The sequence below is a fragment of the Dermacentor variabilis genome, unplaced genomic scaffold (assembly GCF_050947875.1).
Source record: "Dermacentor variabilis isolate Ectoservices unplaced genomic scaffold, ASM5094787v1 scaffold_12, whole genome shotgun sequence".
In the NCBI taxonomy this organism is placed as follows: domain Eukaryota; kingdom Metazoa; phylum Arthropoda; class Arachnida; order Ixodida; family Ixodidae; genus Dermacentor; species Dermacentor variabilis.
This window is the reverse complement of record NW_027460280.1, coordinates 9,304,161-9,324,806: the sequence shown is the minus strand read 5'-3', so window position 1 is coordinate 9,324,806 and position 20,646 is coordinate 9,304,161. Positions and strand designations below refer to the sequence as shown.

Genomic DNA, 20,646 nt, shown 5'->3' with positions numbered 1-20,646 from the left:
AGTTCTGTTAAATACAGATAGAAAAAATTTGCTTGCTATGACGTCAGGCTGAACAAACGTCTCGTTTGAAACAGTAATCTGCGATACGGTGTGCCACTCCCTCGATAGGTAGCACCAGGATTTTTGTGGTTTATTCGTCATGTAAGAAGGCAGAGTAACAGTGAAAAAACGCTCCTTGGCCATATGTTTATCTTATATTGTAATAAGCGTACAAGATCTTGAAGGTCACGTGTGGTTTTCTTTCTGCGCTTCCTTTTAATTTTTCGTTTTAAATGTATTATTACGCGCGATACCCAAGGATGTTCTCTGTTCACTCTTTTCTTTCTGGAGGGAATGTAGTTTTCTTCACAAAAGTGTACAATATGCTTAAAACGTAACCACAATTCATTTACGTCATGAAGTAATGAAACCTGCAGAAAGCAGGCGTTTAAATTTTCTGAGATAGCATTGTCATCCGCTCTTGAGTAATCCCTGATAACAGCAATCGATGGCTTAACGCGTTCACAGTTTCCTAAAATCGGACAGGAGAATACAATAGTTTTATGGTCCGAAATGCTATTTTCAACATTTAATGTGTTATTTTGAAATAGACTGCTTACGAACATCAGATCAAGCACAGAACATGACGGACCAGCTATTCTAGTCGGTTCGGAAACTAGCTGGTCTAGAGAGAAGGTAAATGACATGAACAATAGTGATTCAGCACTTTTTGCGTCGGAGCTGTTGTGCGAAAGATTAGACCAATTGATTCCTGGTAAATTGAAATCACCCGTGATAATAATATTGAAACGTGAATAAGTGTGTTGTGCAATGTAATCATGCATAACGTCTAGGTATTCAGGGGGCGCATTCGGAGGTCGGTATACGCCACCCAGAAATATGCTTTTTCCATTAAATGTAAGGTTACACCATACGCTTTCATGGTCAGGTATGCTGTTTAAAACTGTGAATTTTATGTTAGATTTAATTGCGACAGCTACACCTCCCCCCCCGCGATTCTCTGTCTTTCTGTATGAGCCGATAAGAAGGTGGAAACACTTCGGAATCCTGGACGCTTTCCTGAAGCCAGGTTTCCATGATGACTATAACGTGCGGTTGATGGGCTGCAACTATGCTTTCAAGTAGGCTTGACTTATTGACTACGCTGCGCGCATTCAGTGATAACACTCTGATAGATTTCGTACATTGTTGTCACGTGCCATCGCAAGCTGCTGGGCCAGCGTGTGCAGAAGTTTTCGGTTTAGATAGTTCAATTCTTCTGACCTCACACTCATTCCATATAAAGGTGTTGCCATTTATTTTTAGTTTATCAAATGACAGAGATACCTTTGCCCCTTTCGCCTTGTCACTTACTGCAGAACACCATAATTTAGCACGTGTGTCGCATACTTTCTTTGAGAAATCCTCGGATATTGAAATCCGGGTGTTTTTCACCTTGAAGCAGCTTGATAATATTTTGTTTTTCTCAGCGAAGTTGAATAGCCTGATAATAACGGGGCGTGTCATTTGGCTTTGCTTTGTACCAATTCTGTGAACTCGTTCTATTCAGTTAATTTCTATTCCTAGGGTCTTCTTAAGTATACCGTGCACTTCTTCTTCAAGTTTTTTAACATCTTCATCAGAGCTCTCTCTTAATCCATAAATTACTAGGTTATTCCGCCTACTTCTATTTTCTAAATCATCGACCTTCGATGCCAGAAATTCTACTTGCATCATGGTAGATTTACAAGATTCCTCGCAGTGTACTATCCTGTCTTCGCATTCTTTCCATAATCCCCTTTCATTCTCAATAACTGTCATTATTTCTTGCAAATCTGCAACTATTGTCTCCACATGCTTGATATTTGAAGACAGTTGTTTCAGTGTTTTGTTCATTTCCTTTTGTTCTCTTAGAATGTGTTTCATTAGTTCCCGCTGCGAACATTTATCTGAATCAGAGTAAGGGCCTGGATTTTGTTCGTCTCCGGATGTTAGTAACATTAAGCGGACAACATTAAAACAACCCCGCAAAATAGCAACACAGCATTGTGGACTTGGGAGCACCGTTAACGTTACGCCGTTGTCTCTAACTGAAGAGACTAAATGCTGGTCACTAACCTGTGCGATCAGAAAAAATTTGATCAGCATCCGTGCTCGTTAGGTGCTTCCAAGTCCACTGAAGGGAACGTCGAAAAGGCTGCTGCTTTTATCCGGGTGCCACGATGTCTCCGTCGACGTTACCGTGCTGGTCAGGTGGTCCCAGTGCAGTGCACATGGTACAGCTTCCTGCAACTTGTTTTGTCCGATGAAGCCAGCAGGGCAGACAGCCGGAGGTAGCAGTAGATAGGCCTGATGCAGTGCATGCTCAGACCCTGCGTCGACGAATCCGGTCCTCGGTCCGGCCATCTGTGCGATCAGAAAAAATTTGATCAGCATCCGTACTCGTTCGGTGCTTCCAAGTCCACTATGATATATGCAACTGAGTCTGTGTTAAATAATAATATGCAAGATAACAGATTATAATTGTATACTGGGAGTCATTTGACACAACTGTATTACAACTAGTTTCCATGTAATAACATGAAAATTTGTATATGTATTTGTGTTTAAAAAACTCTTATATCCACACTTTCTGCGTAATTGTATTGCTACACCAGCCGCTTCCGTGCCTGTCTGGGAGACCGGAACTTTGTCAAGCCGAAGAGATTTCGGCTTTTTTCCCGGCTCTCCCTTTCTCACCTTGTATCCAGTGGTAAAAATAAAAATCATGATGATGACGATGTAGCAGAATATGATCACAGAACTGAAATGCCACTGTACTGAATTTGGTTAAACTGAAAGGCATTTGCATTGGGTTGAATGGGGTTTCGATGGGGGATACAAAAAAAGTTCGTACAGCTGAATAATTTGCTTAAGTGACGTTCAAGTGGTAGTTTACTGTATATTGGTTTTCTTGGATAAAAGATTTAGTTGGAAACAGTGCCTTGTATGTCCTCATTTTTTCTGAAACATTGCTCGATGAACAAGAGGCGCAAAAAGACGCCTTTCTATTTTGTCTCTTCCGACCTAACTGGCATTTGGCGAATACCTCTTGCGTGTGGGAGAAAGTAAGGAGGGGGGGGGGGTATATTGGAAAAAATTTGGCAGTGTCTGACTCCTCCTGGGGTGGTGTTAGAGGTGCGTATGAACCACTGCTTAGATAAATCGAACTCGGTACCTTTTTCTCAGTACAAACATTCGTGAATGTTAACTTCTTATTCTAGCAGTTTAAAAATGTCTGGACAGGCCCTATATCACAATGTCCCAAGCCTCCTATTTTTTTATTTAAAAGGACTTGAAAGCATTCGAACTTCAATGTTAATCAAAAGAATGTTACAACTTTCAATAGCAAGGGATTGCTATTATCAAGACTCCACAAAATGATGCAAAAAGGGCTGTTCTGCCATGAACAATTTTCAATATTGTAATTCTGAGAAGCGGTTATTAAGTTTTGAGGAGAAAGTTTGTTGAATGTATGTTCCAGCTTGTAAACCACGCACAAACTATTTGAGGGCGGTAAGAAGATTCTCTATTGTTTAATATCAAGAGTTGACAAACAGCCACAGTTCAGCAATGTCATGTGTTTTCTCATTTTGAAGAGCAAAAATTATTTCAACATATCTGAGCTATCAACACTACAATAGTAATGACGCTAGCCATTAATCAAGTGGGGGACCAAGATGACAATTTTTTTTTCAGGGTGGAGGGCTCAGCCCCCCCCCCCCTGAAAATCTCCGGAGGGGGCTCGGGCCCCGGAGGCCCCCACATAGTCACCGTCTATACTGCTATGTTAACATGGATGGTATTATATGTGCATTTCTCAAGTGAATAAATTAAACAAAGTACACGTAGTTCATTTTCATGGGAAGCAACATTGAAGCAATCAATTTTGCGTCTTTCCATTTTAAGGTGAAAGCCTTAGATGCCTATGCTTTAAGGTCTCATTGTGAGGTACAGAAAATATCATGTGACCCAAGGAAGGCCAGAAGCGAACGAAAACATGTCCAGCCATGCATAAGACATGATTAATAATTATCAGAGTTATCACTATGTGGTACCTGTTTCCAAATTCCTGTGATGATGTCAAAGGTTATTTCAGATACACCGCTTCATCACTATCATTATATACCGTTCTTTCATATGTGAATGCATAGCTTGTAGAAGACAGGTAGGTAGAACCATAATGCAGAATGGACCATTTGTTAAAGAATTGGTTTTCTTCAAATGACGATCCATCTATAAGATTTTTATAATGAGTGGGACATTGCACCAAACTGGTAGCCCATGACGGTGAGGTGCTCATTGTTACCAACCTTCTAGTGAAAAAAATATACTTTCGAAGAACTCCCAAGAAAAGAAATGTATAGATATATATAGAGTGAAATGCACATTATTGCAGGGACCTGAACTTTAATCAAAGTGGTGACAATAGTGGTCAAAGTTTTCTTATTATTTGTACTAATGCAATGTGAAGATGGGGATCACAATCCTGGCAACGAAAAATGAAAATCAATGATGACAGCGGTCATTGTCAGCTTAAAGAACTGTGTGGACAGACAGACATGGGAAACCAGCACTCACGTGGTGTCGGAGCAAAGCTGGAACTTATGGCTCAGCCAAATAACTTATAAGGGCTGTGGCGCACACGATAGCTGCGCGCGGGTATGATATACAAGAAATCATCAAGCAGCATCTGCCACATGGTGTTAGCGCATGCTGCCTGCACTAATAGACCTCCCACCGAGCTCCTACATCTATACGAATACACAGCTACAAAATGCATGCCGAGATGCAGGATCCATCCAGTAAAGGGAACAAATTCGCCAGTCGCTTAATATGACATTGACCGACACCTACAGAAGTCGCTTAATCATTTAAATAATTAGGTGAGAATGACTTGGTTCGACAGGCAAGGTTCTGACTGGTGTTGTCGCTTTTTGTGACTGTTGTCGCGGATCGCTTTTTAAGTCGCGACGATAGATTGGATTTTTTACAAGCACTGCTCCAGGAGGGCACATGCAACCGGAGGCCTCAGGAGAGGACCTGAGGTTATAATAAAGCAGGCGGCGCAGGATCCCCAGGGCACCCAAGGGGTAGTGGGGAGATCACAGCTGGAAGCAGGATGGCCCGTAGGATTGGAGTGGCGGAGGCCTAAGCGTGCTGGACTTAAAATAAATATTATTACGTCCAGCCGCCAACTTGTGACGCCAAGACTTCTGCAACAGCAGTCAGAAGTTTGCCGTTTGACATACTAAGGCAGCAGCGGAAGAGGACGAAGACACAGAAACGTGAAAAAGAGACCCCACGCTACAAGTTAGTAGTATTTTAATATTTAAATTATGGCAATTGAATAACGCGCAACTGAGCCCTCTCGAAGCGCTCGACGCATGGAAAAATTCGCGAGGACGGTAAGATACCAGTGTGACAGGGGCACAAACAAGGAACGAAAACGCACACACAGGGCAAACTGTGAAGATGCTATATATTTTGCTATATATGTAATATATGCTATATCTATCAAGTGATTAGTGCCATGCTATAATCTTCAAAGGTCGCAATGCTTTCGCAATGAAATTGTTGACAGTGTGCGCCGTGTGTGTATCTTGTGTTCCGGCTCACTGCTCATCGCGATCACGCCCGATCCTGATCGAATTTCGCGGTCGTGATTGCCTTCTTTGGACAAAATGAGCGAGAGACCCAATAACAGTCGAGAATTTCGATCCGGATCGGTGCCGATCGCGATGAGAAGTATACGTGTGACACTGGTAGTGACAGGGCAACGCCATATCATACTCGCCTTCACGGGAGACCACTGACCAAACGACAACAATCGTTCGCGCCAGTGCACTGCGCCAGCAACACCCAAGGAAACGCACGAGGAAAACTTGTACGCGACGCTCAGATCGCCAGCCGACACATCGCAAAATGCCGGCACGCCAGGGCACGCCTAGGGACAGAACGACCAAAGAAACTGCTCCTCCGTGGTACCTAGGCAAAGGGAGAAATTTCAAGCGCGAAAGCCCCCACATTTTCTCTCTCGCACCCGCTGAAACGACTGGCCAATCCCGTGAACTGGCGTTTCCTCTAATGACCGTCTCGTCTCACCTAGCACCAGTTTAATTCGTGGTAACGCGTGAAGTTTGCAAGCTAGGAGAAGTGAATGCGGTTATCGCTTTCTCTCAACTAGCGTGTGTTATGAAGATTGATTCGTTAGACGCCGCTGATTCCGAATTCGATTCTGGATTTTATGGCTCGTCGGCCTAACACCGCTAAGCTTGGCTGGTGAATGCCAGTGAAGGCACGTAAAGTTGGTTTGCTCAAAACTAAGCGCAACTAATTGTTTGCTGCTTACAGAATAACCTCTACATTGTAATTAAACGTGAAAGCACGCAAGTCAAAATTACTATTTCTATCATAAAATGGTAAATTTTATTCAATTATTTCTAATAGCTTTTTTTGACGCCATAGTGGCGCTGTCAGCGCAAGGCGCTTAGTGTTGCTGCATACGCTCCCCCTGCGAGAGCATATACAGGAACACTAAAGGCGCTAACCGCAAACGCAAAGCCCTATTCTAAAGCTCTTCACTCCTGCGTGCCCCAACGCTAACACCCGCAAAGCTCTTTGGGGCCCCAAACTATTGGGACCCCTAATCTAAAACTCTATTATGTTTTCTCGCGTGTTACAATCCGGAGCTATCACGTCTGCAGTTAGTGTTGACGTCGTGCTACGAATTTTCTGATGCACTTTGCAAACTTCAATTAGTTCAATAAGCTTGGCGGAATGCATAGAATTAGGAGTATGATGCACTTCCGCACACGTGCGTGCGCACGTAACGTATGCGCACAATGAATCTGTTCCGATCTGCCCGTTGCATATATCCCGCAGCGTGTGCTGCGACCGTAATATACATGAAGGCGAACAGTTACGTCCGTAAAATGTACGCGGTATGTCCAGATAACGTCCCTCGCGGACATGCAACGGGTGTCCGCAGGGCACGGAAAGTGCGTCCAAACGGTCCTGTGAGGGACGTTCGCAGGACGTATATTCGACACTTCCCTACGATATCGATGTCCTGGCTGTGGATGTCGATATGATATCAATATAGGACGCCATTGTCGAGAGGGGGGGGGGGGGGGCGTACAGCATTCACGTACAAAAGGGGCACAAGCTCATGGTCTGGGCAATCTGTAACTAAATGCTCACTTTACAGGCACCACAGAGTATGAGGACACACACAAGAGCCAGTATAGGGCGCAGAACAATGATATCTGGAATAGCTTTCCACAGGAACGCAGTGACAACATTAATTGCTGTGGTAATAGGCACAAGAACAAATGAACTGCGATACAAAAGTCCCGCTGCTTGCTTTGCTTCAGCAAGCAAACAACGAAAGTAAGTTTAAATCAGGTACTAATTACATTGTACGATTGTTCTCTCCTTGGCGCACCTTTCAACAGCACATTAAGTGATGCCCTGGAAAATAAGAACTGCAGAAACGAATAATGTCGCACAGAATCAGCCGGCCTCGTTGCTGTTGACGCGAGCTGAAATGTTCCCGAGTTTAAAAGCAGCAGACATTCAGAGAAAGCGGGCGAAACACCACCTAACAAGCGTTTTCGAGCCACACAACAGCCTCCGCATGCAAGAGTTGGCGATTGCAGCGCCGCCGCTACATTTGCCACTGGCGGCGTCAGGTGCCCCTATGCGTTGCTGCCTCCACGCGCTGCACTGCCCTATTTTAGTTCACTGTAACGGCTGTCTCCCTTCCAATCGCTTTAGCAATACTGATTTTTTCTAAACATGGCTACAGGCACATACCTGTAGTCGCCCGCGGTGCGCTTCGTGATCTGCGTGACAAAACTGGAAGCTTTTCTAAGTATGTGGATTACAGGTAAGACAGATCAGACTTCCCAGCGAGACGCAATATTCAACGACCTCTACTCGGAATGTAGACTCGCCCCACCAGGTGCTCGGCTCTCGTACCTTGTCCGCAATAAGATTGAGCGTCTCACGCGAGAGGAGCGGAAGGACATAGTTTCGCGTCTTCGAGAAGGATGTGCACCATTGTTCGTCGCATGCAAGAAGGGCAACTCGGACATTGTAGAGTACCTGATAACCATGTGTGGAGCTGACTTGGAACAACGAGGTGTTTACGAAGTGACTGATGACCGCTCGATCCACTTTGTGACGCCACTGTGGTGTGCGGCAGTGGCAGGCAAGCTGGCAGTCGTCAAACAGCTGATCGACTATGGCGCGAACGTGAACAGCGTTTCGGACACCGGCTCAACGCCAGTGCGCTCTGCGTGCTTCATGTCGCACCGTGAAGTAGTCATGTACCTCGTGAACCACGGTGCTGACATCCTGAAACCCAATTACAACGGCGGCACCTGCCTCATCAACTCGGTGCAGAGCGTGAGCTTGTGCCGTTTCCTGCTGCGCCGAGGTGCGGACGTCAACGCGCAGGACGTGCAGCTCAAGACAGCGTTGCACTACGCCATCCAGGAGCATCGGTTCGACACGACACGGCTGCTGCTCGAGCAACGTGCCAACCCGTTTCTGCGCAGTCGGTACGGCGACGACGCGCTCCAGACGGCCTGCCTCAAAGGTGCCGCGCAGATCTACGAGTACCTCGTGAGCACTGTCGAGTACAGCGCCGCGCGGCGTGCCGAGGCTGACGAGCTGATGGGCACCACGTTCCTCGACGAGCACCACGACGTCCAGTCGGCGCTCTTTTACTGGCGACGGGCGCAGGCGCTGCGTGCGCGCGACAGCGTGCCCAAGCCCTTGGGCGGGCTGACGCGGCGGCCGGCCTTTCAGATGGCCGCGGAGTACGCGAACGCCGACGAGCTCGACGCACTGGCGCACGACCTGGACGCGCTGCGTACCCAGTCGCTCCTCATGTGTGAGCGGATCCTAGGCGCGCAGCACAAGGACACTGTGTTCCGGCTCATGTACCGCGGTGCCGCGTACGCGGATAGCATGCAGTACCAGCGCTGCATCGACCTGTGGCAGTACGCGCTCGAGCTGCGCGTCGCCAAGGACACGCTGCTGCACACCGAGGCTGGCCAGGCGGCCGCGGCCCTGGTGCGCCTCTACCTCGACATGCTGGACAAGGGCCGCGCGGGCCTGCTGCGCGACCGGCTGCGGCTGGACGACGTGCTGGCCACGGCGCGGCTGCTGGTTGACCGGTGCGGCGAGTCGGCGCGACTGCTTGCCGAGCGGCCCGTGTACCGGCGTCACCTGGACAACTTTGACAAACTGCTGCGCGTGCTCACGCACCTGCTGCACGTGCTGCACGCGCTGCCCAAGCGCGACGCGGCCGACGAGGCGGCCGTGCGCCGGTTGGTGTGTCGTGCGCTGGCGCAGCAGGCGCGCACTGCGTCGGGCGACTCGCTGCTGCACCTGGTCGTAAGCCGCGCAAACACCATGAAGCCGACGGCCTTCTTCGAGGAGGCGCACGCGCACGTGTTTCCCGACGCCTCGCTGGCCGCCCTGCTGCTCGACTGCGGCGCCGACGTCGAGGCGTGCAACGAGGCCCGCAGCACGGCGCTGCACGTGGCCGCGCTGCGCAACAACTTCGTGCCGGACGTGGTGCAGACGCTGCTGCGCCACGGCGCACACCTGGACCGGCGCAACGCCAACGGGAACCAGCCGCACCGCATGCTGGCCGGCATCGGCGAGTGCGTGCTCAACCCGCTCCAGCACATCAGCCTGCAGTGCCTGGCCGCGCGCAAGATCGTGGAGCGCCGCATCCCTTTTGCGGGCGAGGTGCCCAGCGCGCTCGAGAACTTCATCCGCATCCACTGACGTGTTGATGATGGGCAGGCCCAGTAGTGAAATAGCAAGCTTGCCTACTTTGAGTGCACAGCTATGCAAGAAGCAATAACCACACATATGCAAGTATACTTTACAACATGTTTATCTTTTTACCAGCTGTGTGGCACAAGTGGTGCTAATGAAAGTGTCATCAGTGTCTGTCCACTCTCATGCAGTCTAGAGGCAACCTCAGTCAGTAGGAGGGTCCATCTTACGAAATGCTAATTGCTTCTGTTCACTACTGGGTATGGTGTTTTCTCCCATCTTAGGGACCATGTGTTTGCACAGTGTTTTAATTTACCATTTTAGCAGGCATGTGCCGTTGATCTGAAATTGTCGCATCGCTTCAACAGCTCTATTCTGGTAAGAGACGACTGAAGAAACATGCATAGTTTTTGTGTATGCCCAAATCAAGTGCCAAACTGATGCAAGGTGTGACTTGGCTGCATCCACAATGTGCATTTCATGCCAGAAGGTCTCAACTAGTTATGCTGCAACAATCTGGTTTGAGCTGAACTGAACTTCCTGTGGCAATGCGAATACAGGGGAAGGAGGGACATTATGCAAGCTGTTGGTATGGTTTATGCTCTGTGAACCTGCCTTTCTGTGGGTGGGAGTGGTGGCCTTTCAATAAAGCATCATTGCAGTGTGATGCACATTTCCATTGTGTTGCCCTCATTTACCAAGCACACATGGTAAGGAAAGGTGCACCTGCAGATATCAAATCTGTTGTTACTAATTACAAAAACACATTGGTTACGCTGCGATGTGCCACTGTGCAAGCCTATTAATAGCAAGCGCTGTGCCAAGCACTGCACTCTTAAAGAAGTTTGCACCCTTTGGGTCGTATCTTCTTTTACAACAATAATCTTCATCTGCCTTGCCCGCATTTCCTTTCTTTAATGCTGCGAATGTGCGAGTCCGGTACTTCCAAGTCACAAACAGCTTGCGCGTTATCAGCGTGACACAGCATTCTCGACAGGGAAGTAGCTAGTGCCGAGTTTTTAAGAAAGGAAACGCTAGCAAGGCAGATGACGATTATTGTTGTGGGACAAGATGACCCCCAAAGGGTGTAAACTTTAATAAGAGTGTGTGGAAGAGACACAGTACCTGTGATAACAGCTTATGTGAGGCAGTCAATGTGAGCTGGTTGGTTCATGAATACTGCTGTACCACGAATGAGTGGCAGCGACTGCAACCTGCCGACGCTCCAGTCATTCCATGTGGTGGAAATACCAGCTAGTTCTCATTTTGAAACTTGCTGCTTTCAGTGAGCTGTGTTAATCCACATCATCATTCCACATAATCAAGCAATGGCTGGTGCATCATTCCCGAAGGATGCGATGGTAGCAAAGTTCTTGATATAATCTACTGTGTCTTTGATGAGGCATAAAGTAGGTAGCAGTGTTCTGGAACACATTGGCAGCTGAGTGTTGATAAGATCCTGTTTACAGATCACTCTCCTTGCTTCCAGTTCAATCCTCTTTTATATGCACTTTGGTCATTGTTTGCAGTGGCGGAGAATGTGAACTGATGACAGCCACTGCGGGGTTGTGTTTACCAACTTTGTGATTGCAGCTGTGCTGTGTGTTGTAAGGGCCTGTATGAGGCATATATGAGCAGAGCCGTTTCCTGCCTTTCATTATAACAAATTCATTGCAAGGTTATTTGTGCTTTTAGCACAAATATTCGTAACTGGACAATACCTGCTTCGTGCTCTGGATATGTTAATGTGTTGTGTTGCTTACTAAGCAAATATTTAAAAAATTTGTCAGGCTACTATGCACGCGCTCTTTCAAAATACCATGAAAGAAGCGATGGGATTTAATTAGGGTAGCTGTATTGTTTGACCAGGTAGGCACACTTTGCTAAGGTTGCCCTGCCAAAGGCATTATTTATTGGTGAGGATTCTCTTGACATTTTAGTTATGGACTTCCCCGTGAGGAACTACAAACATGGCAGAGAAAGTGGGTCGATATAATCAACAGTGGGTGAACAAGGAAAGCCTCTGCCTGAAGCCAATATGGCTTTTGTCAGGGTGTATGCATTTATTTCAAAGCCCGCTTCTGAGGGCACTGCATAGGAGGAGAGTCAAATATATTGAATTTATTTGTAACAATGTTGTGGGAGACAAAAAGCTGACCAAGCAGCTTGAGAGGACCTGACCACACACATGTCGGCATAATGGTGGATGTAAACAAGATGCATTTTACATGGCAAACATTCATGCTCGTGCGATTATACATACCAACAGTCTTTTACACAACCAGCACTTCTGATAAACAGCATCTCAAATAAAAAACAGCAGAAGTTAGTATAAGCATCAATGTCCTTTGCAGTAATTTCCAGCATATTCACTGGTAAGACATCATAATAAATACAGGCAAAAAGTAAGTTACAAGTTAATAGTGTAATGGGGATTAACTCTTTCAGGCACCAATTAATTCTATCTAGTGAAAATTTAGTCTCATGCCAATTTTTGTATCTTCAGAATCATAAAAAATGAATTGCTGCAGAGTGCATTAAGAATTTTCAGTTGGTTGAATTTTGTCAACTTTACAGAGTGTGGACTCCATGCAAGAATTCTGTATAGGAATGTAAGATTTGAGAGCATGGGAATGTTGTGGAAAACAATGGAAGGAGTGAACCCACTGCATGTAACGATAGACCGACACTGAGTACAAACACCCAGTCGCTCCAACTCGTTTTACTAAAACAATGCACATGTGTTACTGAATTTTTCAGCATAGGTCCAATCAGAAATGTTTTAAAATGTTTGTGACACATTTAAAATTATTTTCCTCAGTGCTTTTGCCTCTTGTTGGCTTCAACATATTCATCAGCCATCACACTGTGTTGCAACAAGTGGCTTGCGAGTGGAGTGCTTCTTGGAGCTATGCAGCAGAACTAAGCATGCTTATCAAGCACATCGATAATTCTAGCACTCAGTGGTGGCTGCGGTACCGCTAGGTGCATTTGTTGTATAGGCAAATTCGTTTTATCGGTCTTCGCTGTAGAGCTGTTCACAGTACATATGAAAGAGGAATTCAGCCAGGACACACAGAATCTTTCCTTGTGCAGGTAATTTCGTTCGTTGTAGAGGCGTTTCGAAGATATAGTAAAACAGCAGAAGAATTCTATACTGACCTGCACAATACCCAGAGCAGGCATGATACCTCCATTCGAAGTAGTAATGAACAGGTTACAGAGGCCCTTTCTTTAACTAGCGATGAACTTAGAAGGGCCTTACAAGACATGAAACGAGGAAATGCAGCAGGAGCAGATAGAATAACAGTCAATTTAATCAAAGATGGAGGAGACATCACGCTTGGAAAGCTTGCAGCCCTTTATGTGAAATGTCTCGCGACTTCAGGGGTCCCAGAGAACTGGAACGATGCCAACATTATACTAATCCACAGAAAGGGAGAAGTTAAAGAATTGAAAAATTATAGGCCCATTAGCTGACTTCCAGTATTCTATAATGTATTCACCAAGATAGTTTCCCAACCCGCTATGGTTGCTCAGTGGCTATGGTGTTAGGCTGCTGAGCACAAGGTCGCGGGATCGAATCCCGGCCATGGCGGCCGCATTTCGATGGGGGCGAAATACGAAAACACCCGTGTACTTAGATTTAGGTGTACGTTAAAGAACTCCAGGTGGTCGAAATTTCCAGAGTCCTCCACTACGGCGTGCCTCATAATCAGAAAGTGGTTTTGGCACGTAAAACCCCATAATTTAATTAATTACTTAAGGTAGTTTCCCATAGAATAAGGGCAACACTTCAGTCAACCAAGAAAACAGGCTGGCTTCAGGAAGGGACACTGTACAGTGGATCACATCCATGTAATCAATCAGGCAATCAAGAAATCCGCTGAGTACAATCAGCCTCTCTATATGGCTTTCATAGATTACGAAAAGGCATTTGACTTGGTAGAGATACCAGCAGTCATAGAGGCAGTATGTAATGAAGGATTACAGAAGGTTTACGTAAATATTTTCGAAAATATCTACAGATACCACAGCTACCCTAATTCTCCACAAGAAAAACAGAAGGATACCTATAAAGAAATGGGTCGGACAAGGAGACGCAATCTCTCAAATGCTATTCACTGCATGCTTGGCAGAAGTATTCATGCTCTTAAACTGGAAAGGCTTAAAAGTAAGGATCAATGGCGAATATCTCGGCAACCTTCGATTTGCAGATGACATGGTCCTGTTCAGCAACACTGGGGACGAGTTACAACAAATGATTGAGGACCTGAACAGAGAGAGTCTAAGAGTGAGGTTGAAAATTAATATGCATAATACAAAGATAATGATCAATAGCCGGGCAATGGAACAAGAGTTCAGGATCGCCAGTCAGCCTCTAGAGTCTGTGAAGGAGTATGTGCATGTTTACTTAGGTTAATTACTCACAAGGGACCCTGATCATGAGAAGGAAATTTACAGAATAAAGATGGGTTGAAGTGCATTCTGCAGGCATTGTCATATCCTCACTGGAAGCTTACCACTATCATTAAAAAGAAATGTGTACAATCAATGCATTCTACCGGTGCTGACATATGGGGCAGAAACTTGGACTGACAAAGTAGCTCGAAAACAAGGATCGCGAAGAGTGATGGAACGAAGAATGTAATGTTAAGGGGAGACAGGAAGGGAGTGGTGTGGATCAGAAAGCAAACAGGTATAGCCGATATTCTATCTGACTTTAAGAGAAAGAAATGGAGCTGGGCAGGTCATGTAACACGTAGGTTAGATAACCGGTAGACCATTAGGGTTGCAGAATGAGTGCCAAGAGAAAGGAAGTGCATTCGAGGACGGCAGAAGACTAGGTGGGGTGATGAAGTTAAGAAATTTAAAGGCGCAAGTTGGAATCGGTTGGCGCAGGACAGGGGTAATCGGAGATCACAGGAGGAGGCCGTCATCCTGCAGTGGACGTAAAATAGGCTGGTGATGATGATGATGAAAAGGCATTCAACTGTATTTCATTCAGGTACAATTCATGATACGAAAGATTGGGTGAAATGGCATTTAGAATGTGGATTATTTTGCATGCGTGATCAAAGATTGATGAAAGGTTTTGAAACAAGTTCTCATGAGGGACGGTGTGGCAGTGGAAGACCTGCGAGAGTGCCAATTTTCAGGCATGTATTGTACTCGATTGGGAAGGAGCAGGCAGGATTCCGTAAAGGCTACTCAACAATAGATCATATTCACACTATCAATCAGGTGATAGAGAAATGTGCGGAATATAACCAACCCTTATTTTTATTTATTTATTTATTTAGGAATACTGTAGCCCTCACTTGAGGGCCATTACAGGAGAGGAAAAAAAAAACAAAAATTTCAACACCGACAATACAACGTTATACATCATTGTCAAACACAAGTTACAGGCAGGATGAACAAATATACACAGAATAGCAGTAATCATGATCAATTCTTAGTTAACTCGTTGCCTGTAATATAATTCCAATAGACTATAAAATTCGTTAGCATCTTGTGCTGTTACAGTGCAGTCTGGAAGGCCATTCCATATATTAATACATGAAGGAAAGAACGAATATTCAAAACCATCAAGGCGTGTTTTATAAGGCTGTACACTAGCACTGTGGTTTAAACGCGCACTGTGTTTTAAAGGGGGGCGAATGTATGTTTCTTTGTTTATTCTTATTTGATTTCTGGTTATCTGGAAAAATAATTTCATGCGTTGTTTTTCTCGTCTTGTTTTTCTTTGTTTCTCGTTGTTTTTCTCATATATAGCTTTCATTGATTACGAGAAAGCGTTTGATTCTGTCGAAACCTCAGCAGTCATAGAGGCATTACGGAATCAGGGTGTAGACGAGCCGTATGTAAAAATACTGAAAGATATCTATAGCGGCTCCACAGCCACCGTAGCCCTCCATAAAGCAAGCAACAAAATCCCAATAAAGAAAGGCGTCAGGCAGGGAGATACGATATCTCCAATGCTATTCACAGCGTGTTTACAGGAGGTATTCAGAGACCTGGATTGGGAAGAATTGGGGATAAAAGTTAATGGAGAATACCTTAGTAACTGGCGATTCGCTGATGATATTGCCTTGCTTAGTAACTCAGGGGACCAATTGCCATGCATGCTCACTGACCTGGACAGGCAAAGCAGAAGAGTGGGTCTAAAAATTAATCTGCAGAAAACTAAAGTAATGCTTAACAGTCTCGGAAGAGAACAGCAATTTACAATAGGCAGCGAGGCACTGGAAGTCGTAAGGGCATCTACTTAGGGCAGGTAGTGACGGCGGATCCGGATCATGAGACGGAAATAATCAGAAGAATAAGAATGGGCTGGGGTGCGTTTGGCAGGCATTCTCAGATCATGAACAGCAGGTTGCCGTTATCCCTCAAGAGAAAAGCATATAATAGCTGTGTCTTACCAGTACTCACCTACGGGGCAGAAACCTGGAGGCTTACGAAAAGGGTTCTACTCAAATTGAGGACGACGCAACGAGCTATGGAAAGAAGAATGATAGGCGTAACGTTAAGGGATAAGAAAAGAGCAGATTGGGTGAGGGAACAAACGCGAGTTAATGACATCTTAGTTGAAATCAAGAAAAAGAAATGGTCATGGGCAGGACATGTAATGAGGAGGGAAGATAACCGATGGTCATTAAAGGTTAAGGACTGGATCCCAAGGGAAGGGAAGTGTAGCAGGGGGCAGCAGAAAGTTAGGTGGGCGGATGAGATTAAGAAGTTTGCAGTCATGGCATGGCCACAATTAGTACATGACCGGGGTTGTTGGAGAAGTATGGGAGAGGCCTTTGCCCTGCAGTGGGTGTAACCAGGCTGATGATGATGAAGGGAAGGAGCAATGTAGAACCCAAAAATATTTCCTGTATACTCGGACATAGGCACCAAATTGGTGGTTCCAAGGTGGCACTTGCAATGGTCCTGGTGGTGTGCACCTCCCTTTTTCAAAGAATGCTGTCAGAATCAATGTATCTCTGCACCAGCTTCACAATTTTGCTTGATGTCATTGATTACAATGAAAAAACATTTTATGCAGCTATTCTTGCTCTGTCCAGCTTTGTGTTTCACTTGTTGAGTCGCTGTATTTTGCTGGCTGGCTTGGCTGGAAATCTTTGGCTCATGTCAGCTTTATTTGAAGTATCCTTGGATGCTGCAATGTAACTTTCTGAATGTTCTGAAGTGCGAGAGCGGCACCAAGCTGGGACGATTGTGCTGGACAACCCCAGTGGACGGACGTCTCTACCACATCAGAACTTTTCCTCTGCAGGTCATGTCTTGTCTCCAGACCTCTTCTCCTGTTGTTGCTGTTGGTGACCCTCTGCTGCTTGCAGTATTCCTCTCTGGGGAGTCACTCAAGAGACTACCTAGGGAGCTTGCTCCGTAGGTGCTGACTCACTAATAGTTGCTGAAATGGGCTGTCCTCACCGACACCTGGAGTACATGAGGGGTGCTCTGTGAGAATCTTCAGACTTGCCAAAAAAAGTTCTTTGATGGTTTGCACCATGTGTCTGGGTGAATGAAGTGGTCGGTGGCCTTTTTTTTTTTCACTGCCTCTTGTGAGGACCAGTCTTTGTCGATCAATGCCGGAGTATTGAGGACATAGCAAGCTTCCTGGGATGCCATGGAATACAGCTGCATCCTCACTTGCACTTGGTTGAGGCCAGCATAGATGCAGCATAGATGTAATCTGCACTTGGTTGAGGCCTGCAACATAGATGTAATCTTCAAACAGCAATACCCATCTGTTCTATTTTCTGGGTTTGGCAAGTTCAAATTGTTGTGGCAGTTGGAGACCTGTGAACTAGCTGTGAGCGTTGCTCCATCATTTGCAGCTCATCCACCACCATGATTGCAGCATTTGTGCCTCCTGTGACTCACAGTGGATTCTTGCTGGGATCTCAATCCTCCTACTGTGTCAAGCGCGCATTGTGCTTGAAGGGAAGGAGGAGGTCTCTACAGAACACACCTTGCTTTATTTACTGTATATGTAAATGCTGGCTCTTATGTGGCCTTAATGCATCCAGTGGCATGCAAGTTCATCTATTTGCCTTTGTACTGACGTAGCGTTTGTGTGCAATAACCACACAGCACAGTTTTACAGAAATTCAATGTCCGTTAGATACATCGGTCAAGATAGCAAATCGCTGGTGTGTATTCAACTTTTGGGTAGATTACGGTAACATATGCTAGTCTACGCAGGAGTGATGGAGGGAGTGTTTTATGTTACTTTTCTGCAAACCACGTGAGCCGTTTGGCAAAGCTAGAATGTGTTCAGTGCGAATTTTTCATGAAAAATTTAAAGTCAGGAAAATGCCACGATATGAAAGAGTATGCCCTGTTATCCTGTTGTTAGTAGTGTAAGTTGTTAGAATCGGATAAAGACGATTAGTGAAAGAGTGAACCTTTGTTTTAGAAAAGCTATTTTCTTACCATGACCACTTTTGAGGGGTCTAAGCAAATTTTTTCTTGTTGCCACAGACAATGCTTTAGCATATAAAGGATGTTTCAGGAGACACTTTCAAAATTTTTAAAAAATTCCCTGTGGCAGGTAGAAAATGGGGGGGAAGGTGGGAGATGGAAATTCAAGACGATGAGCAAAACGAGAACAACGTGAAAGCAGGAGCTAATGTTCCGACAAGTGGACTTGTCTTCTTCAAGGTGACATGATTTCCTCACCACAGTATATATAGGTGGGGTTCTTCTAAAGGGGAGAGGGCGTAAGGTGGTTGGGTGCGGCAACGAGCGAAGGTATGTTAGCGGCTAGGGTGTAGAATTGAGAATAATGGATTGCTGTGCACAAGCCTAGTGACACGGCCGTCTGTCAATCACGTGTCAACGGCATGCACAGCACCCCTGTATTACACCTGAACATTGCCCCCGAGGGCTCCGTGGTCACTGCGCATGCTTTAGCTGAGAGAAGGTGAGAAAGGAGAACAATTTTGCTTCACCAAATGTGATGTCACATTCTTGTTTTTTTTTTCTTGTTTTTTTCTTGTTCTTTAAAATAACTACTCGAACTCAGGCGGCATGGCTCGGGTCTCATTCACGTGCGCGCCATGTGCATGATCTTGTGGCTCACTTTCTGTTTTCGGTAATGACTTCAGTGACAGGGCCCGGTACTTCAACATCTGCACTACAGTGACGGAGCCCGGCACTTTAACATCAGCACAACAGTGACGGTGCCCGTCACTTTAACAGCACTGTAGCGACGGGGCCGTCACTATAACAATGTTGGGGGCATAGAGTTAATATGGTTGGGGGCAAGCATAGAGCTTCTCACTATAACACCTAGAGGGAAATCTGGCACCACCATCTATGGGAGTTTCCGAAGGGGCGCTGTGCCGTCACGGGAAGTTGGTTATATTAACTATATGCATGGGAATGACAGTATATGTGTCTGCAAGGTTTGTGTTGGCTGGTGTTGCAAGAGGCTTCGTCTAAAACATGGATATGGCTGCACAAATAGTGCATTCTTAAAGTAAAACCGTCATAAAATGTTTTCATTTCATGTGTATTACATCTTCCACTGAAGTTTGCTCACCTACAATGCATAACCAAGCGAAGAAAAGCAAGAACAGACGACAAACTGTTCCAAAGCGAGCGCGACTCTTGTCGTCTGTCCTCCAACTTTAGCAGCCTGCTGGTACTTTTTACATTTCATATAATTGTACATGCCATAACAAGTTCTCATAGTTAAACTAAAGATGTTCTTGTGTAATAATTAAGCTAAAACAGCTTTTTACGTGCTGTTTTAGTAGAAAATTAATCGTTGTTACAGACGGAACAGTGGTTGCCTGGCTCTCCGAGTACGATGCCAATCCGAAGTCACAATAAACCGGCATTCCCATGCATACCACAGCTATGGTCCCTAGAATATTGGCTAGTCTGCTGTCCGCCAACGGGAGCGGGGACTGTTTTCGAATGACAGTAGCGGTGGTGCTGCAAACACTCCTCATGCTATGGTGCGGTGCGTGGCTGCCCGGCTGCATATTAGCGAAGTGCACGCGCGCACACTCAGTGTATAGTTTAGCCATTTATCTCTTTTAAATGATTTTCTGTCCCCGCGTACTTTGGCCACATTAGAGCAGTATTTGTTACGGGTGTGATGAGAGACTTTAGCTGCGTAAGTGGTATTCGTTCTCAAAGACTTTTTGCTGAGCCGTATGAAACGTACGACTCAGAACACAAAGCAATTGCTCAGCCTGGAATAGCTTAAGCACTGAATTTATTTTTTCATGCAATACTGCTGCCCTTTGGCAGCCAAGGCCGCAGTGATTAAAAGCGAAACAATAAAATCGAAGTGACCCTTAGTTATCCCAATGCGAAAGCATTGCGACCGGGACCGCACAATGCATATGCACTTTGAGTCGTCTTAATTTAACTTTGCCATAATTAACACCAAAGGTCGTGAGTTCAAGTGTCTTAATTAACTATATCCTAATTAACTGTGATTTAATTAATTTCACCCTAACACCAAGAGCCATGGGTTTGACTCCTACCAATAGTGTGGGTTCGAGTGCCACAATGAACTCTAGCTTAATTAAACCTGCTTTAATTTGCTCTGCGTTAGCAGACGCTGCCTTAATTAACATGGCCTCAATTAACTTTGAATTAATTGACATCATCAACTGCCTCGATTTGCTCACTTGACTTCTTGGACCATCGGGGTCACACTAACGCCGGATTTTTCACCTCATGAGCCATATAATGTTTCCGCATTAATAACCAACACGAGGTAGAAGTGTGCGATGTGCCAGTAGAGGGTAAAAATAAAAAGCAACCCCAAGTTCGTTCAAAACCTATACAAGA

At 45.5% G+C, this 20,646-nt stretch overlaps 2 protein-coding genes across 6 annotated transcripts in view; one reads left to right on the top strand and one right to left on the bottom strand.

The window, feature by feature from the left end:
• LOC142566002 (uncharacterized) overlaps window positions 1-20,646 on the bottom strand; it is a 191,935-nt gene that overhangs the window by 44,617 nt on the left and 126,672 nt on the right. For 4 of the 5 annotated variants that reach the window (XR_012824950.1, XR_012824949.1, XR_012824947.1 and 1 more), the window contains exons 2-3: window positions 5,816-6,006; window positions 2,098-2,385 (exon numbers count right to left, since the gene is read on the bottom strand). Coding sequence is in view for 1 of the 5 variants with exons in the window: in XM_075676682.1 (XP_075532797.1) it covers window positions 2,098-2,127 (30 nt within the window). In the remaining 4 variants the exon portion in view is untranslated. The remainder of the gene's footprint in view (window positions 1-2,097; window positions 2,386-5,815; window positions 6,007-20,646) is intronic. The other variant, XR_012824948.1, reaches the window with a different exon arrangement.
• Window positions 7,711-10,486, top strand: m-cup (ankyrin repeat protein mann-cup). The gene has a single exon (XM_075676911.1). The coding sequence runs from the start codon at window positions 7,897-7,899 to the stop codon at window positions 9,823-9,825; it is 1,929 nt and encodes a 642-aa protein (XP_075533026.1). The 5' UTR covers window positions 7,711-7,896; the 3' UTR covers window positions 9,826-10,486.

Coding starts and splice junctions, on each gene's coding strand:
- m-cup (XM_075676911.1), top strand. CDS start 7,897: ATGTGGATTACAGGTAAGACAGATCAGACTTCCCAGCGAGACGCAATA.